The following is a 24,412-nucleotide window of genomic DNA, read 5'->3' as shown; positions in this document are numbered from 1 at the left end:
AACATTTATGCAATTTACCTTAAATGTATGCGGGGAACTCAGTGGTCCACTTAATTGGGTTTTGCTAAAGACAAGAAATAAAGAAGAATTTTATCCTCACGACTGTTATCATGAGTTATGGACCAAAACATAAAACACTAGACTGACTTTTGGTGAAAGTTGCATGCTGCCTCTCTTTATCAAGTTTCATTACGATCACAGCCTGTCAGAAGACAAATACATCTGGCTGATGGCATCTATGTTTAGCCCCTTGACTAATCCATTGATCAACAGAGAGGTTAACACTGATCCACTACACCAACACAGATGCAATGTGACAAATTTTGAATTTGACTGTACTCAGTTAATGAGATATTATAGCACCCCCTATTGGCCAATGTAAGTCATTCTGCTTAACCAGGTGAAGTTTACTAATGACTGTAAGGTGTATTTATACATTGTAGATGATTAGGCCAAATAAGACACACTGTGCCTTTGATTGGCAAGTGACACCCATACCCATATTGGTTGTAGATTTTAGAATGTTGTTCGGTTAAGCTGTAGAGCCAACTTTGTTGATTTATTTCTGCTCACACTTATGCAGACCAGACAAATGGCTTAGTGCTAGTTCACACAATAAAAAGTTTAGAAAGTTTAACATATTACACAAATGACCAAAATTTCTCCTGACAGAAGCCAATGTATGGGATTAATTTTAATTCAAACTGGACAATTTCTGATTTCCATGGGCCTTCCAGTTACCTTCATAGTAAATTCTACATGGATTTCATCATATATAGTGCATTTACAATCAAAATCTTTAAATCTAATTTAAAGAAAGATATATTAATTAAAGAAATTACAATCAAAATTAAAACAAAACACCATTTTGCAGAGTCAATTAAATCCATGACTTCCTGTTTCCCTGAGGTATAAATACGATGTGACATGCAAGACAAACATTTAATACTTATCCATCAAATGCATACTGGATAATTACAGGCATTTACATCCTGGGATGACCAAATCTTCAATGCAAAGGTTACACAATCAAATCCACTCTGTAGCAAATGATCACCCACAAGAGCCTTTACCAGTAACAGATCCCACAACAACAACAGGCATATTACACCCGAGTCACTATTAAGAATGAATATTTATACAGAGAAATAAGGCTGTTGAGAATATGCAGGCCAAAGAATTTATTACAAGAGTTGCACATGTGTGTTGTTACAAGCATTCTTCATTTTGCATTAGTGCAAAATGGGGTGGGGGGACACGGTACTTTCTTGCAGGTGTCAGCTGACTACCTGAATATACTGAACGACCAGGTTATTCCATCAATGGATTTTTTCTTCCCTGATGGCACGGGCACATTCCAAGATGACAATGCCAGAATTCACCGGGCTCGAATTGTAAAAGAGTGGTTCAAGGAGCATGAGACATCATTTTCACACATGGATTGGCCACCACAGAGTCCAGACCTGAACCCCATTGAGAACCCTTGGGATGTGCTGGAGAAGACTTTTCGCAGTGGTCCAAATCTGCCATCATCAATACAAGATCTTGGGGAAACATTAATGCAACTCTGGACAGAAATAAATCTTGTGACATTGCAGAAGCTTGTGGAAACGATGCCACAGCGAACGTGTGCCGTAATCAAAGCTAAATGCAGTCCAATGAAAATGTTTATTTTTTTGGCCAGGCAGTGTATAAGCCAATACATAATTCACAAAACCTCAATACACAGATTCAGACAAAGAAAACATCCATTTGAAAGTTATAAAACTGTCCATATAAGACAAATTTAAATGTATTTATTATTTTTAAAGAACAACTAGCTCAAAGTTAATAGCAGTTTACTTACCAAGCACCTGAACCTGGGTAGCCTTTTTTTGACCTTTCTTACTCTTGCAAATATACTCTCCACTGTCACTCACACTAACAGAGTTGATGGAATAAAACTCCATCAAATAGCTATAATGCACCATTTTTACTCCTTTGAGCTAAATTTGGGGCAGACAAAAACACAAAAGTAATAAAGCAATATCAGTGATACATGGCCATAATTACACTTGTATTTACAGCATTTGTAATTTACAGTACCTCGGTGAAGTTGTTGTAGTACCACTTCAGCTGATCGTCTCTGTCATTTATTGCACATCGGAGCACGAGAGATTGTCCCTGACGCAGCAGAATCCTGTGAGCTTCGATCTCTATCATGGGTGCTTGAAGCACTAAAACATGACAGAAAAAAAAACATTCCAAAATGGATCATCTGGCACCTGCATTTATCACATCTGTGGGCACTCAGAGTTTTTTTTAACTTATTACAGATTACAAACAATAGAATGCTTATCTTACAATAGTGGTAAATCTGGGAGCATTCCTCTCCCTCTGAGTTTGTAGCACAGCACTTTGTGTTTGAAAATGCGTCAGCGTAACAGTCCAGTTTGCTCGCTGACATCTCTTTTTCTTCCGTTTTCTCCTCCTGTATATAGTTATTTCTAGAGATGGACATCATAGTGACATGGCAGAGTATAAATATATATGACCAAGTAGATGTAGTAAGAATCACACCATTGTCCAATCACCATCCAAAAAAAAAAGAACACAGGATTTTTGTTCATCCTGGAATAAGGTTAGCTACTCTGATCCAGTCAAACTGCCAGCCAAGCTCAGAACCAGCGAGTCCCAGCAAGCTCAGAAAGAGGGACTCCAAGCAAGCTCAGAACCAGTGACTCCCACCAAGCTCAGAACCAGTGAGTCCCAGCAAGCTCAGAAACAGGGACTCCAAGCAAGCTCAGAACCAGTGACTCCCACCAAGCTCAGAACCAGTGAGTCCCACCAAGCTCAGAAACAGTGACTCCATCCAAGCTCAGAATTATTATGACTCACAACCAATTTTACATACTGACGGAGACCTATCTTTATTCAAGTTATAACTTTACTGACAGGAGAATCCCACACACCCCTCGATTCTCAGACTGCCCCACCCAGGAGGCCACCCCTGGAATACACTGGCACTCTCGATCAAACCTGAATTCAATTAAAATTAAAATTACCTGAATTTTAACCCATCCCACCTGTTCCTGTTGCCAACCTAAAGCTCCATAACGAGCATGTTTCCTGCCTGCTTGCCGCCCTGTGTACTGACCTGTGCTTCCCTTCCAGACCTCGTCCTCAGCCTAATTTTCGGATACCTCCCAGACTCAGCCTTCCTGTTTTGACCCTGGATCACAACGACCTGGAGAAAATCCCCATACTCTGGACAATCTGCCAGAAGCCCACTGTTTATCTGATTCGCACCCAGTGCATTGGTAGCCTAACTGTCTTAAAAATAAAACTTCTCGCAATTGGATCCTTTTGTGTCTTGGGTACATGCTATCGTACTTGCCTGAGTACTTGCACATACCATCTAAATCTGCACCAAAATTATACAAACTAGACAATGAAGGTGGATATGAGTGATGAGTCTATTCATCCTAGTAACTTTATACATAAAAGACAACAGCTCAGAGTTTGGAAAATGATGAAAAATTTGAACATCAGAATCACAAAATTAATTTTGCTACGTTTTCCACTGTTAAAGTCAACCATACAACAACATATACATAAATGCATATTAAAATAGAAACCATTGCAGGATAACTTGATAAGAAAAATAATGCTCAAGACATTTTAAAATTACCCATTTCAATATAGAAAAAAGTCAAATGAAATGTAACGGTTCATGTTCATTTTTAGAATTAGTTTTCTTACATAATGTCTCTGTGGCACTCCCTGCCTCCATTTCCCATCACTCTCCTGCTCTCAACCCACCAGTCACTCCATCCAATGCCAGCAATTATGGCCAACTCCTGTATTCTGCCTCCACTGATTACTGAGGTGATTTAATGTGTTCCCTATTGTGTTTGCATCATCAAGCTTTCAGCTTACCTCATAGGTCCTTTATTGTTATACCACTTTATTGTTGGCTTGGGATGCCCTTCAGAAACACATCTCAGACTAGCGGCATTGTATTGTTCTGCAATGACTTTCAGCTGTGGAAATGATGGCCTCGCTACAGATTAGAAAAATCTCATATCAGACAAAAAGTACAATGACTGAAAATTTGATTTTTTTTTTTGTTAGGACATTTTAGTGTACATTAAGGGACTGTACATGAATCTGCTGTATATGGCTGTGAGACTTTCCTATGAAGGCATGAAAAAGGCCAAAGAAGACACATGACTCACTTTTTGGTGAGTATACATGGACTGAGATGTTTACAAAATAGTTAGATTTGCCACTGTCACAGACTGCAGTATGAACTCCATCCATGTCTGGTTTAAAGGTTTGGAACGGGAGCACACTGGCTGTCTCTCTGTGGAAAGAATATAAACATAGCAGATGTCACTGTCATACTACACAAATGAGTAACTAATTAATCAATTACACCCATAGAAGAGAAATTTTTTAAAAATCAGTAATAACCTGGAATCCAGAGAATTAGAGCGGAATTAATTCCAACCTTCTAACACACACTAACACTATGTGCACATACCGATTTTTCCATAAGCACTGTGTATAATTCCCTAAATTGTTTTCTGAAGATGCAGAAAGAATTTTAACTGTATGTTCAGCTTGGACATCCAACTTAAATGTCTTTCCTTGTAGGTCTGGCCCAGTCAATCTGCATATCACAGTCTGGAGAGAAATAATGCATATGATTGTGTATATTTATTTATACATAAAATTTACATATACATTTGCATAAGATGTAATTATTTAAAATGTCACTGAGAACTCAAGAAGGTATTGTAATTTAAAGGTAACTGCAGAGAGCACCATACTTCTGCATTTTCTGTTTAAATATCAGTTCTGCTTTTATTTTTGGTCCTCTATTGTTACTTCACTTAAACTGTATTGCATTTCATGATAGTAAGAACCATATGGACAGAAATTTCCCCCTGGAAGCTAAGCTTACAAAATCCCTTTTTATTTTTGTTTGTGTGTTTGTTTTGCTTTGTTTGTGGCTCCTTGCAACCATTCTGCTCTGTTCAGCTATATCAACATATACTTAATCAAGATCGAGCATACCCTAACACAACATACACACAGGTGAGTAAAATCTTGGAGAAAATGTATGTAATTACTAAACAAATAAGAACTTACAGTTTAATTGGAGTCGCAGGGCAGGTGATCCAGGCTTTCGTTTCGCATGTCCCCGTGGTGCAGTCCGATACTGTAATCAAGCGCTCCCCAGTGCAGTAGGAGAACCACTTCTGTGCAAAAACATCACAAAACCGAATTATGCAAAGATGAAAAAAAGGAAAAAAAAAATAAAAAATCTAAAACTAAACAAAAGGCAATAATTCATATTTAATATTTGACATGAACTACAATAGCAATAATATAGTAGTAATAAGTAGAAGAACAATGACGATAATAATATATGGAACGTTTGAACTTTACGATTGGCAAGAAGTTGTATTTTTTTCGTAGTTAAGCAAATTATAAAATTAATCAGGTTATATGTATTTAAGTTACTTACCCACTAAAATCGGGTTTTTTCGTAACGGCATGATTTGAACGCAGCGCTCAGCCACCAAATGGGATGGAGTGAAAACGAAGGTCCAAGGACTATAAGTATAATGACGTCGAGAGAGAGAGAGAGAGAGAGAGAGAGAGAGAGAGAGAGAGAGAGAGAGAGAGAGAGAGAGAGAGAGAGAGAGAGAGAGAGAGAGAGAGAGAGAGAGACCGACCGACCGACCGACCGACCGACCGACCGTGGTGCAGTCCGATACTGTAATCAAGCGCTCACGTATTATACGCTTCCCGTATTCTTGTGGGTTTCCCTCATTCTCCAGCTCAGTTTTCTCTCTGAGGAGCGTCCTCGAAGTTTAGTCACCGCTGCTCCGCGTGGTGCCTCTCGCTGATCCTGCCGACTACGCCAATTTCTGTTGTGCAATTTTGAACTGCATGCGCTGCATGTGAGACCGAATATAAAGATTTTTGTTTAGCTGAGAGCTGCACCACTCCCGCAGCCCACTCGCAATCCCATGCTATCTCAGCTGTGATAATCAAACTGTCACTGCCCCCTAAATCAAATTTCTGTTCAAAATCAACATCAGATCCCTCATGGACCTTCATTGTACAGTGAATAGAGTCACTTTGTTTAACTGTTAACGCGCCAGCACAACGTGCAGCGGGCCCCGGAGAAGTGGGGGCATGGGAAGCTCATCTGAGAAACAGGTTCCTTATGAACATGAGAAAGGACATTAGTGACCTTATCAGAAAAAACTGCATCGGCTACAGTAGAGCCCCTTTGTCGACTATTGAAGAACACGCCAAGCATCATGAAACCATCCTGGGTAAGAAGGACACTAGACGGGAGCGCCAGCGCGCCGACACCACTCATCAGGCGATGCTGACCATGCTCCAGACAGTAGGGGACAGAGGAAGAGTTCGTGGACGTGGAAGAGGACGTGGACGCGGACGAGGGAGAGGAAGAGGCCGAGGAAAGGGACTTGAAGGGAAAGAGTGCTACAATTGTGGGAAGTTTGGCCACTTTGCAAAAGACTGTCCTGAGGGGGAGAATGAAGATTTCGGTGATTTTGATCCTACAATTAAGGAACCCAAGCTAGACTGACGGGCGATGGAGAGGCAGGACGGCGATGGACCACTGAGAGAAGACGACAAAAGGGAAGTAACCAATTTAAATTACCAACTATTACAGCAGATTAGTAAGGGGTCAAGAGGCCTCCCCAAGGTGATTGTGAACGTAGAGGGAAAAAATGTTAAGTTTTTGGTTGACAGTGGTGCCACCCACTCGGTGTTAAAAGAAGGTTTAATAGAATGTAGAATGAGACCAGGATATGGGATAACAGTAATTGGAGTGGGAGGTCATCCCATTGATGAAAGGATGTCCGAGCCTCTCCAATGTAGTTTAGGAAACAGCCAATTCAAACACAGCTTTTTGGTGTCAGAAACCTGTCCAATTCATTTGTTAGCTAGAGATTTAATGTGTAAACTTGGGTGCACAATTAGCAGCAACCCAGAGGGGTTATTTGTTATGTGGGAAACACCTACACAGGGAGTCCAGCTAGAGGCAGGAGTCCCTTTGTACGTGTATGAATTGCAGTGCACTGCTGGGGAAGTACTAACACATTTTATGACTGAAGTTACTAACACGCTACCCGGTGAACTGACAGTTAAACAAAGTGACTCTATTCACTGTACAATGAAGGTCCATGAGGGATCTGATGTTGATTTTGAACAGAAATTTGATTTAGGGGGCAGTGACAGTTTGATTATCACAGCTGAGATAGCATGGGATTGCGAGTGGGCTGCGGGAGTGGTGCAGCTCTCAGCTAAACAAAAATCTTTATATTCGGTCTCACATGCAGCGCCTCATGTGTCGCTGGCTAGCGCACATGCTGACCCAGACTGGCAGAGAGTAGGGTTATGGACAAAATGCGTGTTGAGCGCAACTGATTGGATAAAAGAACCCCAGTGTGAAATTATGTACAGCTCGAGCATAAGAGCGTAGAAAATGTCAGCCCAGTATAGGTTAAATTGCAAAAAGGGGGTCGAGCTCGTGAGTCCAAACATGGTAATTATGGCAGCCTCTGTTACCCTCTCAGAGGAAGAGGAAGAGGAACTGAAAACAGTTCCTGCAGGGTTATGGGCACAGGGAAAAAATGATGTGGGCTTAATAAAAGGATGTGAGCCTGTCCACATCACCCCAAAATCTGATTATAGACCACACCAGCACCAATATCCTCTGAAACCAGAGGCAGCGGAGGGTATTAGGCCGGTGTTCCAATCATTAAAACAAGCAGGAGTAATTGTGCCATGCCCAGATTCACCGGTACGTACTCCAATCTTCCCAGTTAAGAAACCAGGGAGAGATGAATGGAGATTTGTGCAGGATTTGCAGGCTGTCAACGCAGCAGTACACCCTAGAGCCCCAGAAGTTCCAAACCCGCACACCATTCTCTCTCAGATCCCACCAGATAGCAAGTGGTTCAGTGTAGTTGATTTGGCCAATGCTTTCTTTAGTGTACCTGTGCACAAGGATAGTCAATTTTGGTTTGCTTTCACTTTTGAAGGAAAGCCATACACATTTACGAGACAATACGTGTCAGGGGTATTGTGAATCACCAACCATTTACAATGCCGCCTTACACCGAAGCCTAGAAGCTTTAGAGCTCCCCGACGGAACAGCCTTGCTGCAGTATGTTGACGATCTTTTGATTTGTGGAAAAACATGAGAAGCGTGTAAACAAGCCACAGTGGCACTGCTACATCATTTAGCAGGGGAAGGCCATAAGGCATCCAAATCCAAATTAGTTTTGTAAGCAGTAAGTGCATTTTTTAGGACACGACATCACTGAACAAACGCGCATGCTGACTAAAGACCGAGTGAATGCTATTTTGACCATACCAAAGCCCACGACGAAAAAACAGCTGCTGTCCTTTTTAGGCGTGTTCCTATTGTAGAACGTTCATACCATCTTATGCAGAGCATGAGGGGCCACTCAGGAATATAATACCGACCAAGGGGTCAAATGCTTTTCAGTTAGAATGGACGCCAGAAGCCGAAGCGGCCTTTACAGCACTGAAGCAATTACTACAGGTCATGCCCGCCCTAGGCATTCCAGATCCCAATAAACCATTTGAGCAGACAGTAGATGTGAAAGGACAATACATGACGAGTGTATTGACGCAGAAACACAGGGACAAACAGAGGCCAGTAGCCTACTTCTCAGGAAAGTTGGATGCAGTTGCAGCAGGCCTGCCATTGTGCATAAGAGCAGTAGCCGCAGCAGAGAGGGCTCTAGTAGCGTCCAGAGATATAGTAGGGTATGCCAATCTAACCCTACACGTTCCCCATGCAGTATCACGAATATTACAGGACCAAATGGTAGCGCATTTATCCACTCAGCAGTGGCTCAGATACCACACAGCCTTATTAGACATGCCAAACGTGACTGTGAAACAATGCACAACTTTAAATCCCTCCACTCTATTGCCTACAGAGGAGGAGGAAGAGCCCCATGACTGCCAACAAGTGTTAGAAATTGCAACATCTCCCAGAATAGATTTAAAGGAGGAACCGATACTTGCACAGGATAAGACCGTGAATGTCTGGACCGATTCCCGGTATGCTTGGGGAGTGGCACATGACTTTGGGGCCATTTGGAGACATCGCAACTTTCTCACCAGCTCAGGACCAAGGTTAAGAACCACCGCTTAGTAGCTGAGCTGTTGGAAGCAATCCAATTACCAAAGGAAGTAGCAATCATAAAGTGCGCTGCACACACAAAGGCAGATGACACTGTGTCAAAAGGGAATGCCTATGCGGATAAAGTAGCTCGACTCACAGCGTTACAACCGCTCAAATCACAAATGGCACAAACAGACACTGAAACCAGAATAACTACCAAAGACATACAAAAACAAGCCACCCCACAAGACTGCACGAAATGGAAAAAAGGGAGATGTAAACAAACAGGAGGAATATGGGTACACCCGGATATGAACAAACCATGTCTCCCCACGGCTTATATGAAGGGACTAATTGAGATTGCTCATGGGAGGAGTCACATGAGCAAAGGGGGGATAGTGGAGAGTATAACGAGACATTGGTATGCACCGGGAATAAACACACATACCCAAAATTTTTGTTCCCGATGCCTGGTATGTGCACAAAATACACCACACGGAGACAATCATACCAAACACGCACCCGCCGGACACCCGCCGCCCAGTGAGCCATTTCAACATTGGCAAATAGATTTTGTAGAACTAACACCAGCCGAAGGGAAGAGGTACATGCTTGTGTGTGTGTGCATGTTCAGTAAGTGGGTGGAGGCCTTCCCAACAGGCAAACAAGATAGTGATGCAGTAGCAAAAGCACTACTGAGAGAAATCATTCCCCGGTGGGGTTTGCCACAACGGGTGTCTAGTGACAACGGGACACCCTTCGTACATGAAGGACTAAAGGCTCTGACTAAATACCTAGGGGTGGATATGAGAAAACACTGCAGTTATCACCCAGCTAGTGCAGGGGCAGTAGAACGGGCAAACGGTACCATTAAAGGGGGTCTAGCTAAATTAATGCAGGAAACAGGCATGAATATGGATACCAGATACCAACTTATTCAGGTCACTAAAGGGGACCTGGATGAGGATAACACCCTGTACCTGCACACTGTATTCTCTGATAATTAACAAATGATTGTATAAGAATCAAAAGGGGGAAATGTGATGGAAAATGTTATGAAACTATGTATTATGTGATTCATATAAAATCACACTGATCCATTGTTCTTAAATTAATAATGCTGTTTGCACATTTGTATCCGCCTGTTGCTGATGAAGTTGAACATGTATCAGGAACTGTTAACATCAAGGTCAACTTGACACACAACCCACACTGTTTGGAGTCAGTTTGGGTTGGTTTGTGGGAAAAACCAAGCCGAGAGCTGATTGGCTTATAGCCACAGCAACAAAGGGAAGAAGAGCTGCTTAAGAAAAGATGATTGGTTAAAGACAGCACAGGAGTAGTATAACTAGCCACGATTTTGTATACTCGGGGCTCCCTACCTGAGGAGAGCCAAACATTTTATTTTATTCTTTTTCTTATTAAATTACTCTCTTAATCACGTCTGACTTGCTGTTTGTTCAAAATTCCACAAGTTACTTACCCATTAAATGGTTTTTTTTCGTAACGGCATGATTTGAACGCAGCGCTCAGCCACGAAATGGGATGGAGTGAAAACAGAGGTACAAGGACTATAAGTATAATGACGTCGAGAGAGAGAGATAGAGAGAGAGAGAGAGAGAGAGAGAGAGAGAGAGAGAGAGCTCATATCCCCAGCACTTGCCACGGGTTGCTGATATACCTCTGTTCACTAAAGCCATTTGGAATTTCAGAGCCTCATATCCTGAACTTGCAAAGTGTATTTCACAAAACTTTGTATGTCAGATTTCATGCTGTATTTTTCAATAGGTTTGTGGAAAATCGCGTTGTTACTTTGACTTTCAACTGAAGGCTCTGTTCTCCAACAGCGCTAATTACAGTGTACCACTTCGTACCCACAATGCACAGCGACGCTAGTTAGCCTTAGCTGAACGGAGGAAGAGAATTGAAAACAACAACAGCGTGATCCAAGCTGAACAACGGGCAGGCTAACTGCAGGGGCTAGCTTTACATGCCCAGCGACAGTTGATATCAATTTAAAAAGCACAATGTCTGTCTGAAACGACATGTTACGGCGCAGTGTCGAGCAAGACGCTGTTTGTTCTATTGATTAAGGCGTTTTAGAACTTATCGACATGTGTCTATGAGTATCTTCCGTACTTTTCCATGTCTTCTCTTCTAAATTTAGGGCTTACGTTTCATGGCCACTTTATTCTCTGTTATGGAAAACAACACTTTGCAAATGTACATTCTTTTTTGTTTAATTTTTATTTTGTTGTTTAGTTGCTTAAGAATAAAAAAATGTTACATTTTAGGTTAATAATTGTAACGTTTCTGAAAAACCAAGCAAGGTGGATACATATACCAAGTGTTTCATTCTAAAGAATGAGCAACCATTCCACGAACTATTAAAAAGGAGAAGTGTATTTTGTGTACTCTGATAAATAAATATAAAGCCACAATATTATACAAATGAAATGTATGCTTGCAGTAGCGTATCATGAGTAATGTAAATAAATCCTTCTGATGCGATTCCAGTCCTTATTTCAGGACCCAGCACGATGCTGCCCTCTCCTGTACGTTTTAAATATTACGACATACAAAAATGACTTAACATACAACAGAAAACGTTCACTTAATGCTGATATTGGAGATTTTCCAAAATGACTATTAGCTTAAACATATGGATAAATATCATCAAAAAGTATACCCTGAGAAATAAAGACACTTTGAGAGAAAATGTGAGTTTGCTAGATATTGTAATCAGCAGCTATACATTTCAATAGGGTCTGGCTATACTAACCAATAAGGCAAACCCTCTTTAAAGAAGTGGGCCTGCAGACCTGCTTTTGGAATGAGGGATTTGAGGAAAGGTATGTTTGGGGGAGTGGAATTAAAGGGAGGGTGTCTACCTTTGTGGCTAAGCAGTAGAAATGAGCAAGAACATTCAAACTGATGACAGAAGCTTTAAAACATCAGTTAGAAATTCTCAGAGTAGCACTACCACTAAGAACTACTCTACTAACCTATTCAGAATTGAATGAGGGGTAAAGTGTAAATGTCCTGCATCCAATTTAAATTTTGCATCATTGTTGTTAAAAACAGTTGTTGTAGAGCTGGAAGATGGCTAGTTACAATAGTTCTTGTTTGTGACTTGTGGGTTTTCTAGACACAAAAGTAATGTTTACTTAGGGATGGTTTTCTAGACACTAGTCCCAGATTAATTTACAGTGGAGAATGCAGAGTTCCTACTGACAATGTGATCCTAAAAGTCTTAATCCAATCCAAGCCCTTGCATGTAAAAGACATGTAAATATACCTATATATTAAATATACAATAAAAAATATACTTCTTTAAAATCTTTCTAAATAAATGCATGTTTTTAGTTACTCACTAAAGTGACAGAGCACAATTAAAAAAACAAACAAAAAAAAACATCTTATTGCATCAGATTTTAAAAGTGGATAACGAATACAAATACTAAGTTATACTATCATCTTTCTGACCCTAGACTGAATTAACTATTCTTTAGGTCTCCTGATCGAGTTTCTCTGTAATTGCATCTTCTCCAGTCATTTCTGTCTTGCAGGATGAATCTTTTTCAGACAGCTGGTAGGCCTTCTTTTCTTCTGTGTTCCCTGCTGGTTCTGAGATTACTGGAGCATTCTGGTATATGGAACTGTTTTGTTGCCCTCTGACATTATAGTAGAGCTGCAGAACAATCATAAGATGCGATGGGTTAAATTCTATCCCTCAACCATTAGGCACTGGCTTTTCATGGGCCTAAGAGGCCTTTCACACAACCATTATGCACCTGTTCTTCTATATCAGCAAGCTGGGTTTCCATGAAGGCCACCATCTTGGAGAAACAGGGTCTATCTTTAGGTTGCAGGGCCCAACACTGGCGCATCACACCGTACCTAACAGAGTTTAACAATCAGGAGAAAATAGCACTTTTCAAGAGAACTTCCCATTTTTGATGATTTAAGAGATTTGAATGTGGACAGAAACTTACACAGCTTCAGATGCATAAAAGGGCCGTTCCATCTGAAAACCACTCTCAATCATTGTGTAGAAACTGTTATCAACTTTCATACCAGGATAGGGAGTCACACCTGATTTAATGAAATGGGGAGGGGGAGGGGTTGGAGTTTGAAAAGGAAACATGGAATCTACAGAGACCGCATATTACGAATCTAACATCAACTTTATGTCAGAAAGCCAAACCATGAATAAAGAGTCAACATGCTTTTAAAACAGATTATGTTTTTAAGATTGACTAGAAAGACTAAAAACTATTACTTGTTACATTTTGCTTTTTTTTCCCATATGTAGCTTAAATTCTGTAGGATAATTTCCATGTAATTTAGCTTTAAAAGTTTTTGCCTTCTCCACTAAGACTTTGTATGTGGGTTTCTGGCTGTAAGGTTATGTGTACCCAGTGAGAAGATCTCCCATAGCAGGACGCCATAAGCCCAAACGTCACTCTGCGTGGTGTAGATCCCCTTAAAAATACTTTCAGGGGCCATCCACTTCACGGGTAAACGTGCCTAAAAATAGTAAAAGAGAACAGCTTTCTAATGCCAGAAATACCTAATGCAGCAACATAAGCATATCCATCATATGTAGGGAGACTTGCGCAGTGCACCTTGACCTCAGTTACTGGTTCAGGTAAAATCCAGTGTGATAGCATACAAAACCAAAACAACCAAATTTGTGCCACTGTATAGTGTCCAAATTCCCACACTTAATGATGAGAGTGCTTACATTTCCTCGGACCACATAGCTGGAGTCATTTTCAATATCTCGTGCCAGGCCAAAGTCACCAATCTTCACTACACGGGCTTGTGCTACCAACACATTTCTTGCAGCAAGGTCCCGATGGATACACTAAGAACAAGAAAACAATTAGAGTACCATAATAAAGGAAACATACTGAGCATTTTGGAATGCTTTTCTCAACTTGTTAATGTATATGTTAATGGTTCTCAACTTGTTAATGCACACACACTGAATAGCCACTTTATTAGAGACACCCTCTGTTAAAACACCCCCTGAGGCACATTGTACCTCCTTTGGCCTTCAGAACTGCAGCAATTTATCATGGTATATATTCTATTTGGTGTTGAAATTATTCTGCAGGAATCTTGGCCTATGCAGACAGGAGAGCTTCTTGCAGTTGCCACGAATCAGATGGAAGTACCGACATTCTACCGACAGCTTGCTCTATCTCGTCCAAGATGATCTACAGAATTTAGATCTGGGGACTGTGAAGGCCAAGGAAGCAAGGAGATTTACTATGTTCCTGGCATGGTGCACTGTCCTGCTGAAAGTGTCCTTCTGTCTTATAGTGAACAGCTGCCATGAAGTATGTTCTCCACAATGAGTAGGTAAGCCCTACTGTCCAAATGTCCATCCACAGGTATCAGAGGACCCAGGGTCTGTCAAGAAAACATTCCTCACGGCATTATTCCACCTCCACCAGCCTGAAATGTTGGCACCTGAATAGAAGGGCTCATGAATTCTGGATTCATCTAACAATCTATGTTTTTCCATTGCTCAGTGATCCAATTTTTGCCCTGTTTTGTCCACTGTAGCCTTGACTTTGTTTCCTTAGACAGTACTGTCACTGATAATCTGCTGTTAGAGCCCATCCATGCTAAGAAACGATGAGTTGTACATTCAGACATGTTAGTTGGAGCACCAAGTCTGATTCAGTTGCAGTTTACTTGACTGTGTACTGCCTGTTCATCAGAACAATTCTTGACATCCTCCTTTGACCCCATTCATCAATGAGTTTACATCCACAGGATCCCCTTTTGCTGGATGTTTTTCTTTGATCACATCATCCTCCGTATACTCTTAACACTTGTATGAGAAAACCCCACAAGGTTTGCAGTTTTTGAAACAGGCCCCTGCTACTCTAGCACTGATGACCATGCCTAGTTTGAAATCACTTAGACTACTTGATTTGCCCATTCTAATGTAGATTTTATTCTGCCCTCCATGGTTACGTGTCTAATTTCCACACAGGGAAGGGCAGGAGTCTCTAATAAGGTTGCCATTCACTATTTGGACAGTGTTAGCCTGAATACTTGGAGAAAAAAATGAGTGCTTGTAAAATGTTATTTTTAGCCTAAAAACAAAAACTTACATTTTTGTTAGAAAGAAATTCCATGCCCTTAGCAACTTGGTAGGAGAAGCTCAGCAGGTCACCTAAAGTGAAAGTCTGAAGGTCTTCTTCATCCTCACTTTCAAATATTCCTTTAAAGGGGAAACAAGGAAAAGGCTTCACGAACAGTATCCAGAGTATCACCTTAGTCTGAGGTTCAGACTAGACCCCTCAAACCACAGACTAAGATCCCCTATGTTCCAGATGATACCTATCTCTCACAGCACAATCTGTCTTGACAAAAAACATTTAGCTCTTAACCTGTGTCCAGAACACAATGTCTTTGTCTGAAGCCTAAATGGTAATTTCTATGCTGTGAAGACACAGATAAGACCAAAAATCTATAAAATTATCAAGAACAATAACCAACTCAGTGCTTTACCTGTACACATATTTCATGTACCTTTTTATATGCACACATTCTACCAAAGTGACAAACTGAGTCTGTCAGCAAGTCTAGTTCTAGTTGGATTAGATGCTAATGGGAGGGGCAACCGCGGCAGGCGTTACCTCCAGTAACATCCGTGGAGCAGCTGAGTGGGAGCAGTGACTCTTGTTCCTTATTCACCAGGGTCATGTGCATGTACGACTCATTCTCAGCCTGAACGAACTCACTATTGAAACAAATCAAGTAGAGAGCACAACCTTTAAAATCTTGCATGTTACTTCTGCCTATGTTCATCCAAATCCAGTTATGTTTCCTCAAATGAACTGCGTGATTGTTAATGGAAACTGTCTGTAGTCTCTTTATTGAAAAGGTCAGTGGAAAACCAATGACTGCTCAGGTTCTGACCTGGGGTTTCTCTTCTTTGGGTAGTTGTGGTACAGGCTGCTCAATCTGTCCTTAAGGATGGCATCCATTAGGGACTTGTTGAAGTGCTCTCTGCTGCTCTTCAGGTAGTTCAGGAGGTCACCATGGCAACAGTATTGAAAGATCAAGTAAACGGGACCTGTCAGATCAAACTGCCTCGTCAATATCACTGCCGTCAAAAGTGTTGATAAGCATATTTTTAATACAGATGGCCATAAATTGGCAAATAAAAAATGTATATATTTCAAAAATGTTTTTTAGGGCAGAGCACTGTCACAATATAATTTTCGTAGTATATTGTGGCTAACACCTATACTTCTACTGTCACGGAACGCTCGCCTCCCGCGAGTCACGTGGTTCGGCCCGCCACGTGCAGTGGGAGCACTGTCTTGTTTGTAACCACACCTGCACCTCATTCGTCTTTATGTATGTAAAGCCGTGTTAAAGTGTGCAGGGTGTTAGTTATTGTCGGCATAATGTCTAGATGTAACGCATTTCTATTAGATGTATTCTTGTGTATTGTGTTTGTTTAGTGTTAACCAGTTCATGTTTCTTGTTTGCGATAAGTGTGAGTGCCTTTATGTCTTTAAATGTTAATAAATGTTCGTCCCAGCTGGAGAAGTCTGTGCGTCCTGCCTCACGCCCTGCAGCACTCGGGCCACCGCACGTTACATCTACATACACAAATCAGCTGAAAAGTCTGTTTTAAATGTGGCAGTACTGCCACAGAATTATTCTTCATGAATAAGTATCATGATATTACTAAACTAACTTAACTACATTGTAACTACATTATAATGATACAGCTCATTGCCCAGCCCAGTTCATTTCAGAAACTTATCATTATGTGACATGCTTGCGTGTGGATTGTGTACCTGAGCCAGTGCAAGCTCCCAGCAGGTTCACGATGTTGATATGTTGTCCAATATGAGTCAACATCTTCAATTCAGACATTAAGGCCTCCTTCTCCACTGTCTGATGCTTGTCTGCACAAAGACACCGGCAACAGCTCCCCTTTATTAGGTCTCACTGACTGAAGAGTCAGTTTTACTTAAAAGAAAAAAGCAAAAAAAAAAAGCCACCTTTTAGCATTTTCACTGCGACCTGCACAGACACTCCTGGCTTGCTGATCCCATATGCTGTAGCCTGCTTTACCATCCCAAAAGCTCCTGATCCCAGTTCTTTACCTATATGAAGAAAAAAAAAACACCTTCCTTGCAGTATTCAATTTTCCTAGTGCTCCACTGACATGTAACTGTGTACAAATTCATTACCCAGTTCGAGATTCTCCCGAGGGAACTCCCATTTCTGGTCATATTTGAAATCCCTGAAGTCAATATAGATGTAATCGTTATCCGATGGCCCGACCACTTGAACCATCTGAAGCTGAGACTCATAGCCAGGTTTCTGTTGGGAAGAGTTTATGCGGAAAGTTATACATATGGGTCATTAGAAGTATTCATCATTTTGCGAGTATGCGTCTGTGGGGGAAAGGGGGATAACAGTACCTTCCTGTGGGTAAAATGGTGCAGGCCAACACAGATCAGCAGGCTGACGAAGCCGCACACCAATAAGATAGTGATGTAGTGCTGAGAGACTGCAATAGAACATCGTCACCATGTAAGAGCTGTTTCAACATCATCATACAAGTGTATTTAAGTATGAGACTTAACTCACGCAGTTTCACTGTGATCTGCCCACTGCAGTATGATCCTGCATCATTGCTGAGGCAACATTTCACAAAGTGGTTATTCACACGGCTGGCTAACAGAGAGATGACAATACGCTTCTGGCAGAACTGCTCAGAGTTTGGGTAGGCCTCAAGATCCATGTGTATCTTTTTCCACATCGCATCATCTGTGTAGCTTTGAGACAAGGAAGAGACAGAATGTAATACTTCATTGATTGTACATCTTTGCAATTTTGAAAAAAGTGACCTATGCATAAAAAAGAGAGTGTATTTGCAATAGTCCAAGTGCAAGACCTACCCAAAACATCCCATTAACAAATAAGAAAAGAAACAGCCCCAAAAAACCCAAAACAAAACCCCACAACAACAGAACCCTGGACAAAACCTCACTTGGTATGTAATGGACAGGTCATCCAATACAGGGACAGTGGGAGAGCACTCTTGGTCATGCAGATGACATGGTCTTCATCTTGGAGAAGCTTAAACTTTGGAATTTCTGCAAAGTAGCATGTATTTTAGAAAAAAATGTAATTGTAATTCTAACATAAGCTTTACATTTCACAGAGTATATTGACACCATCAGCAATGTGCCTTTCTATGCCGGGTTTTTGTTATTATGCACATTGACTGACCATACATATTTGGCTAATATACACATTAATTAACCACACATATTTGGTAAATATACACATGAATTGATGACACATCTTTTGTTATAATACACATTAACTGACCACACATATTTTTGTTATTATACACATTAATTGATCCACAAATCTCTGCTATACAGGTAACTCACCTGTCACACAGAGGGACATATTTCTGGTGACTGCATTTTCATCAGCTCTTAGCTGTATCTGATATTGGCCTGGCTCTGGGTTACACAGCTTAAAAGTGCTAAAAGAAAGAAGAGAGCCATCAGACAGAGTGCAACATGCATACATACTGTTCAAACCGATAGCATGCACAACACACCTTGTACCCCAGAGGTAGTGAGATTCGTAGCACTCCACTTTAGAGCCATTCGGTGTAATCCACTGACATTGTGCTTTCGGGTAAGAGAGCACCTCAGCTTGGAAACAAAAGTTTGGTCTTTCGTAGCGTACAATTCTGACATTCTCATCTAGGCTATCTATTTCAAGTATTCCCTTCTCTGTAAAGAGAAAATTACCATAATTCATCTTAATTCACCCAAGTTCACTGGTCCCATATATTCACTGAAATACTATGTAGAGATTATGCAAAAACCCAACTGCCACAGGGTCAGATGAGAGCATAATACACTGCCTGGCCAAAAAAAGGTCACCACCTGGATTTAACTAAGCAAATAGGTAAGAGCCTCCCATTGGATAATTACTGCATGGGTGATTATGTTTTAGCTGGCAACAAGTTATTTAACCCTAACTAATGCAGGGAGTAGCTTCTCATTTGTTAAACAACCATGTCGAAAGACACATCTTGTGGAAAACATATATTAATCTGTTTCAGAAGGGTCAAATTATTGGCATACATAAAGCAGAGAAAACATCTAAGGAGATTGCTGAAACTACTAAAATCGGGTTAAGAACTGTCCAACGTATTATTAAAAAGTGGAAGGACAGTGGGGAAAGATTATCTTCGAGGAAGGAATGTGGTGGGAAAATTTTTTTGAATGATTGTGATCGGCGATTACTTAAACGTGTGGTGAAATCAAATCGTAGAAAAACTACAGTAGAACTCAGGGATATGTTTAATAGTGAACGTAAGAGCATTTCCACACACACAATGCAAATGGAACTCAAGGGATTGGGACTAAACAGCTGTGTAGCCTTAAGAAAACCACTTGTCAGTGAGGCTAACCGGCAAAAACGGCTTCAATTTGCTAGGGAGCATAAAGATTGGACTCTGGAGCAATGGAAGAAAGTCATGTGGTCTGATGAGTCCAGATTTACCTTGTTCCAAAGTGATGGGCGCATCAGGGTAAGAAGAGAGACGGCTGAAGTGATGCACCCATCATGCCTAGTGCCTACTGTACAAGCCTGTGGGGGCAATGCTATGATCTGGGTTGCTGCAGTTGGTCAGGTCTAGGTTCAGCAACGTTATGTGCCCAAAGAATGAGGTCAGCTGACTACCTGAATATACTGAACGACCAGGTTATTCCATCAATGGATTTTTTCTTCCCTGATGGCACGGGCACATTCCAAGATGACAATGCCAGAATTCACCGGGCTCGAATTGTAAAAGAGTGGTTCAGGGAGCATGAGACATCATTTTCACACATGGATTGGCCACCACAGAGTCCAGACCTGAACCCCATTGAGAACCCTTGGGATGTGCTGGAGAAGACTTTTCGCAGTGGTCCAAATCTGCCATCATCAATACAAGATCTTGGGGAAAAATTAATGCAACTCTGGACAGAAATAAATCTTGTGACATTGCAGAAGCTTGTGGAAACGATGCCACAGCGAACGTGTGCCGTAATCAAAGCTAAATGCAGTCCAATGAAAATGTTTATTTTTTTGGCCAGGCAGTGTATAAGCCAATACATAATTCACAAAACCTCAATACACAGATTCAGACAAAGAAAACATCCATTTGAAAGTTATAAAACTGTCAATATAAGACAAATTTAAATGTATTTATTATTTTAAAAGAACAACTAGCTCAAAGTTAATAGCAGTTTACTTACCAAGCACCTGAACCTGGGTAGCCTTTTTTTGACCTTTCTTACTCTTGCAAATATACTCTCCACTGTCACTCACACTAACAGAGTTGATGGAATAAAACTCCATCAAATAGCTATAATGCACCAGTTTTACTCCTTTGAGCTAAATTTGGGGCAGACAAAAACACAAAAGTAATAAAGCAATATCAGTGATACATGGCCATAATTACATTTGTATTTACAGCATTTGTAATTTACAGTACCTCGGTGAAGTTGTTGTAGTACCACTTCAGCTGATCGTCTCTGTCATTTATTGCACATCGGAGCACGAGAGATTGTCCCTGACGCAGCAGAATCCTGTGAGCTTCGATCTCTATCATGGGTGCTTGAAGCACTAAAACATGACAGAAAAAAAAACATTCCAAAATGGATCATCTGGCACCTGCATTTATCACATCTGTGGGCACTCAGAGTTTTTTTTAACTTATTACAGATTACAAACAATAGAATGCTTATCTTACAATAGTGGTAAATCTGGGAGCATTCCTCTCCCTCTGAGTTTGTAGCACAGCACTTTGTGTTTGAAAATGCGTCAGCGTAACAGTCCAGTTTGCTCGCTGACATCTCTTTTTCTTCCGTTTTCTCCTCCTGTATATAGTTATTTCTAGAGATGGACATCATAGTGACATGGCAGAGTATAAATATATATGACCAAGTAGATGTAGTAAGAATCACACCAATGTCCAATCACCATCCAAAAAAAAAAAAGAACACAGGATTTTTGTTCATCCTGGAATAAGGTTAGCTACTCTGATCCAGTCAAACTGCCAGCCAAGCTCAGAACCAGCGAGTCCCAGCAAGCTCAGAAACAGGGACTCCAAGCAAGCTCAGAACCAGTGACTCCCACCAAGCTCAGAACCAGTGAGTCCCACCAAGCTCAGAAACAGTGACTCCCACCAAGCTCAGAAACAGTGACTCCAACCAAGCTCAAAAACAGTGACTCCATCCAAGCTCAGAATTATTATGACTCACAACCAATTTTACATACTGACTGAGACCTATCTTTATTCAAGTTATAACTTTACTGACAGGCGAATCCCACACACCCCTCGATTCTCAGACTGCCCCACCCAGGAGGCCACCCCTGGAATACACTGGCACTCTCGATCAAACCTGAATTCAATTAAAATTAAAATTACCTGAATTTTAACCCATCCCACCTGTTCCTGTTGCCAACCTAAAGCTCCATAATGAGCATGATTCCTGCCTGCTTGCCGCCCTGTGTACTGAGCTGTGCTTCCCTTCCAGACCTCGTCCTCAGCCTAATTTTCGGATACCTCCCAGACTCAGCCTTCCTGTTTTGACCCTGGATCACAACGACCTGGAGAAAATCCCCATACTCTGGACAATCTGCCAGAAGCCCACTGTTTATCTGATTCGCACCCAGTGCATTGGTAGCCTAACTGTCTTAAAAATAAAACTTCTCGCAATTGGATCCTTTTGTGTCTTGGGTACATGCTATCGTACTTGCCTGAGTACTTGCACATACCATCTAAATCTGCACCAAAATTATACAAACTAGACAATGAAGGTGGATATGAGTGATGAGTCTATTCATCCTAGTAACTTTATACATAAAAGACAACAGCTCAGTTTGGAAAATGATGAAAAATTTGAACATCAGAATCACAAAATTAATTTTGCTACGTTTTCCACTGTTAAAGTCAACCATACAACAACATATACATAAATGCATATTAAAATAGAAACCATTGCAGGATAACTTGATAAGAAAAATAATGCTCAAGACATTTTAAAATTACCCATTTCAATATAGAAAAAAGTCAAATGAAATGTAACGGTTCATGTTCATTTTTAGAATTAGTTTTCTTACATAATGTCTCTGTGGCACTCCCTGCCTTCATTTCCCATCACTCTCCTGCTCTCAACCCACCAGTCACTCCATCCAATGCCAGCAATTATGGCCAACTCCTGTATTCTGCCTCCACTGATTACTGAGGTGATTTAATGTGTTCCCTATTGTGTTTGCATCATCAAGCTTTCAGCTTACCTCATAGGTCCTTTATTGTTATACCACTTTATTGTTGGCTTGGGATGCCCTTCAGAAACACATCTCAGACTAGCGGCATTGTATTGTTCTGCAATGACTGTCAGCTGTGGAAATGATGGCCTCGCTACAGATTAGAAAAATCTCATATCAGACAAAAAGTACAATGACTGAAAATTTGATTTTTTTTTTTTGTCAGGACATTTTAGTGTACATTAAGGGACTGTACATGAATCTGCTGTATATGGCTGTGAGACTTTCCTATGAAGGCATGAAAAAGGCCAAAGAAGACACATGACTCACTTTTTGGTGAGTATACATGGACTGAGATGTTTACAGAATAGTTAGATTTGCCACTGTCACAGACTGCAGTATGAACTCCATCCATGTCTGGTTTAAAGGTTTGGAACGGGAGCACACTGGCTGTCTCTCTGTGGAAAGAATATAAACATAGCAGATGTCACTGTCATACTACACAAATGAGTAACTAATTAATCAATTACACCCATAGAAGAGACATTTTTTAAAAATCAGTAATAACCTGGAATCCAGAGAATTAGAGCAGAATTAATTCCAACCTTCTAACACACACTAACACTATGTGCACATACCGATTTTTCCATAAGCACTGTGTACAATTCCCTAAATTGTTTTCTGAAGATGCAGAAAGAATTTTAACTGTCTGTTCAGCTTGGACATCCAACTTAAATGTCTTTCCTTGTAGGTCTGGCCCAGTCAATCTGCATATCACAGTCTGGAGAGAAATAATGCATATGATTGTGTATATTTATTTATACATAAAATTTACATATACATTTGCATAAGATGTAATTATTTAAAATGTCACTGAGAACTCAAGAAGGTATTGTAATTTAAAGGTAACTGCAGAGAGCACCATACTTCTGCATTTTCTGTTTAAATATCAGTTCTGCTTTTATTTTTGGTCATCTATTGTTACTTCACTTAAACTGTATTGCATTTCATGATAGTAAGAACCATATGGACAGAAATTTCCCCCTGGAAGCTAAGCTTACAAAATCCCTTTTTTATTTTTGTTTGTGTGTTTGTTTTGCTTTGTTTGTGGCTCCTTGCAACCATTCTGCTCTGTTCAGCTATATCAACATATACTTAATCAAGATCGAGCATACCCTAACACAACATACACACAGGTGAGTAAAATCTTGGAGAAAATGTATGTAATTACTAAACAAATAAGAACTTACAGTTTCATTGGAGTCGCAGGGCAGGTGATCCAGGCTTTCGTTTCGCATGTCCCCGTGGTGCAGTCCGATACTGTAATCAAGCGCTCCCAAGTGCAGTAGGAGAACCACTTCTGTGCAAAAACATCACAAAACCGAATTATGCAAAGATGAAAAAAAGGAAAAAAAAAAAAAATCTAAAACTAAACAAAAGGCAATAATTCATATTTAATATTTGACATGAACTACAATAGCAATAATATAGTAGTAATAAGTAGAAGAACAATGACGATAATAATATATGGAACGTTTGAACTTTACGATTGGCAAGAAGTTGTATTTTTTTCGTAGTTAAGCAAATTATAAAATTAATCAGGCTATATGTATTTAAGTTACTTACCCACTAAAATCGGGTTTTTTCGTAACGGCATGATTTGAACGCAGCGCTCAGCCACCAAATGGGATGGAGTGAAAACAGAGGTCCAAGGACTATAAGTATAATGACGTCGAGAGAGAGAGAGATAGAGAGATAGAGAGATAGAGAGAGAGAGATAGAGAGAGAGAGAGAGAGAGAGAGAGCGAGAGAGAGAGAGAGAGCGAGCGAGAGCTCATATCCCCAGCTTCTGCGTTTTGACGCTGGCTTTGCGCTTGCCAC

General features: G+C 40.6%; 2 protein-coding genes across 6 annotated transcripts; both read right to left on the bottom strand.

Annotated features, from left to right (window-relative positions):
* Positions 1-674: 674 nt before the first annotated feature.
* On the bottom strand, positions 675-5,860 carry LOC118241355 (receptor-type tyrosine-protein kinase FLT3-like). Of its 4 annotated transcripts, none has more exons than XM_081717678.1 (9): positions 5,516-5,860; positions 5,137-5,246; positions 4,594-4,668; positions 4,218-4,345; positions 3,919-4,042; positions 2,344-2,486; positions 2,086-2,216; positions 1,847-1,985; positions 675-1,567 (listed from the first exon to the last, which is right to left on the bottom strand). In XM_081717678.1, the coding sequence occupies exons 3-9, from the start codon at positions 4,611-4,613 to the stop codon at positions 1,557-1,559; spliced, it is 696 nt and encodes a 231-aa protein (XP_081573804.1). In that variant the 5' UTR covers positions 4,614-4,668; positions 5,137-5,246; positions 5,516-5,860; the 3' UTR covers positions 675-1,556. The 4 variants fall into 4 exon arrangements, with proteins under 4 accessions (XP_081573804.1, XP_081573808.1, XP_081573813.1 ...); XM_081717682.1 differs by having other exon boundaries at positions 5,137-5,243; XM_081717687.1 differs by having other exon boundaries at positions 4,456-4,668; positions 5,516-5,854.
* A 6,578-nt stretch (positions 5,861-12,438) lies between these two features.
* Positions 12,439-24,314, bottom strand: LOC113576161 (fms related receptor tyrosine kinase 3). 2 transcript variants are annotated; one of them, XM_035526050.2, is made up of 24 exons: positions 24,158-24,314; positions 23,782-23,891; positions 23,170-23,312; positions 22,862-22,989; positions 22,562-22,685; positions 21,012-21,154; positions 20,754-20,884; positions 20,515-20,653; positions 18,822-18,999; positions 18,646-18,743; positions 18,237-18,342; positions 17,834-18,021; positions 17,665-17,753; positions 17,431-17,563; positions 17,239-17,343; positions 17,032-17,142; positions 16,139-16,295; positions 15,856-15,959; positions 15,328-15,437; positions 13,941-14,063; positions 13,612-13,723; positions 13,189-13,288; positions 12,988-13,093; positions 12,439-12,884 (listed from the first exon to the last, which is right to left on the bottom strand). In XM_035526050.2, exons 1-24 carry the CDS (start codon positions 24,186-24,188, stop codon positions 12,702-12,704), a joined length of 2,952 nt encoding a protein of 983 aa, XP_035381943.1. In that variant the 5' UTR covers positions 24,189-24,314; the 3' UTR covers positions 12,439-12,701. The 2 variants fall into 2 exon arrangements, with proteins under 2 accessions (XP_035381943.1, XP_081573793.1); XM_081717667.1 differs by having other exon boundaries at positions 23,782-23,888.
* Between the last annotated feature and the right edge of the window lie 98 nt (positions 24,315-24,412).

This window comes from Electrophorus electricus, chromosome 1 (genome assembly GCF_041902795.1).
Source record: "Electrophorus electricus isolate QZ-2024a chromosome 1, ASM4190279v1, whole genome shotgun sequence".
Lineage (NCBI taxonomy): Eukaryota > Metazoa > Chordata > Actinopteri > Gymnotiformes > Gymnotidae > Electrophorus > Electrophorus electricus.
The sequence above is the reverse complement of the archived record's forward strand: the minus strand, read 5'-3'. Positions and strand labels throughout refer to the sequence as shown.

Bases quoted from the DNA above. Each gene is read 5' to 3' on its own strand.
- LOC118241355 (XM_081717678.1), bottom strand. From the start codon at position 4,613: ATGTCCAAGCTGAACATACA. The intron at 4,043-4,217 runs GTGAGTCATGTG...TCTAATCTGTAG, and splicing joins CCATGTATACTCACCAAAAA to CGAGGCCATCATTTCCACAG. The intron at 1,986-2,085 runs GTACTGTAAATT...CCCCAAATTTAG, and splicing joins ACTACAACAACTTCACCGAG to CTCAAAGGAGTAAAAATGGT.
- LOC113576161 (XM_035526050.2), bottom strand. From the start codon at position 24,188: ATGCCGTTACGAAAAAACCCGATTTTAGTGG. The intron at 15,438-15,855 runs GTAACGCCTGCC...TCCCCTTTAAAG, and splicing joins CTCCACGGATGTTACTGGAG to GAATATTTGAAAGTGAGGAT. The intron at 13,289-13,611 runs GTACACATAACC...TCATTAAATCAG, and splicing joins ATGGGAGATCTTCTCACTGG to GTGTGACTCCCTATCCTGGT.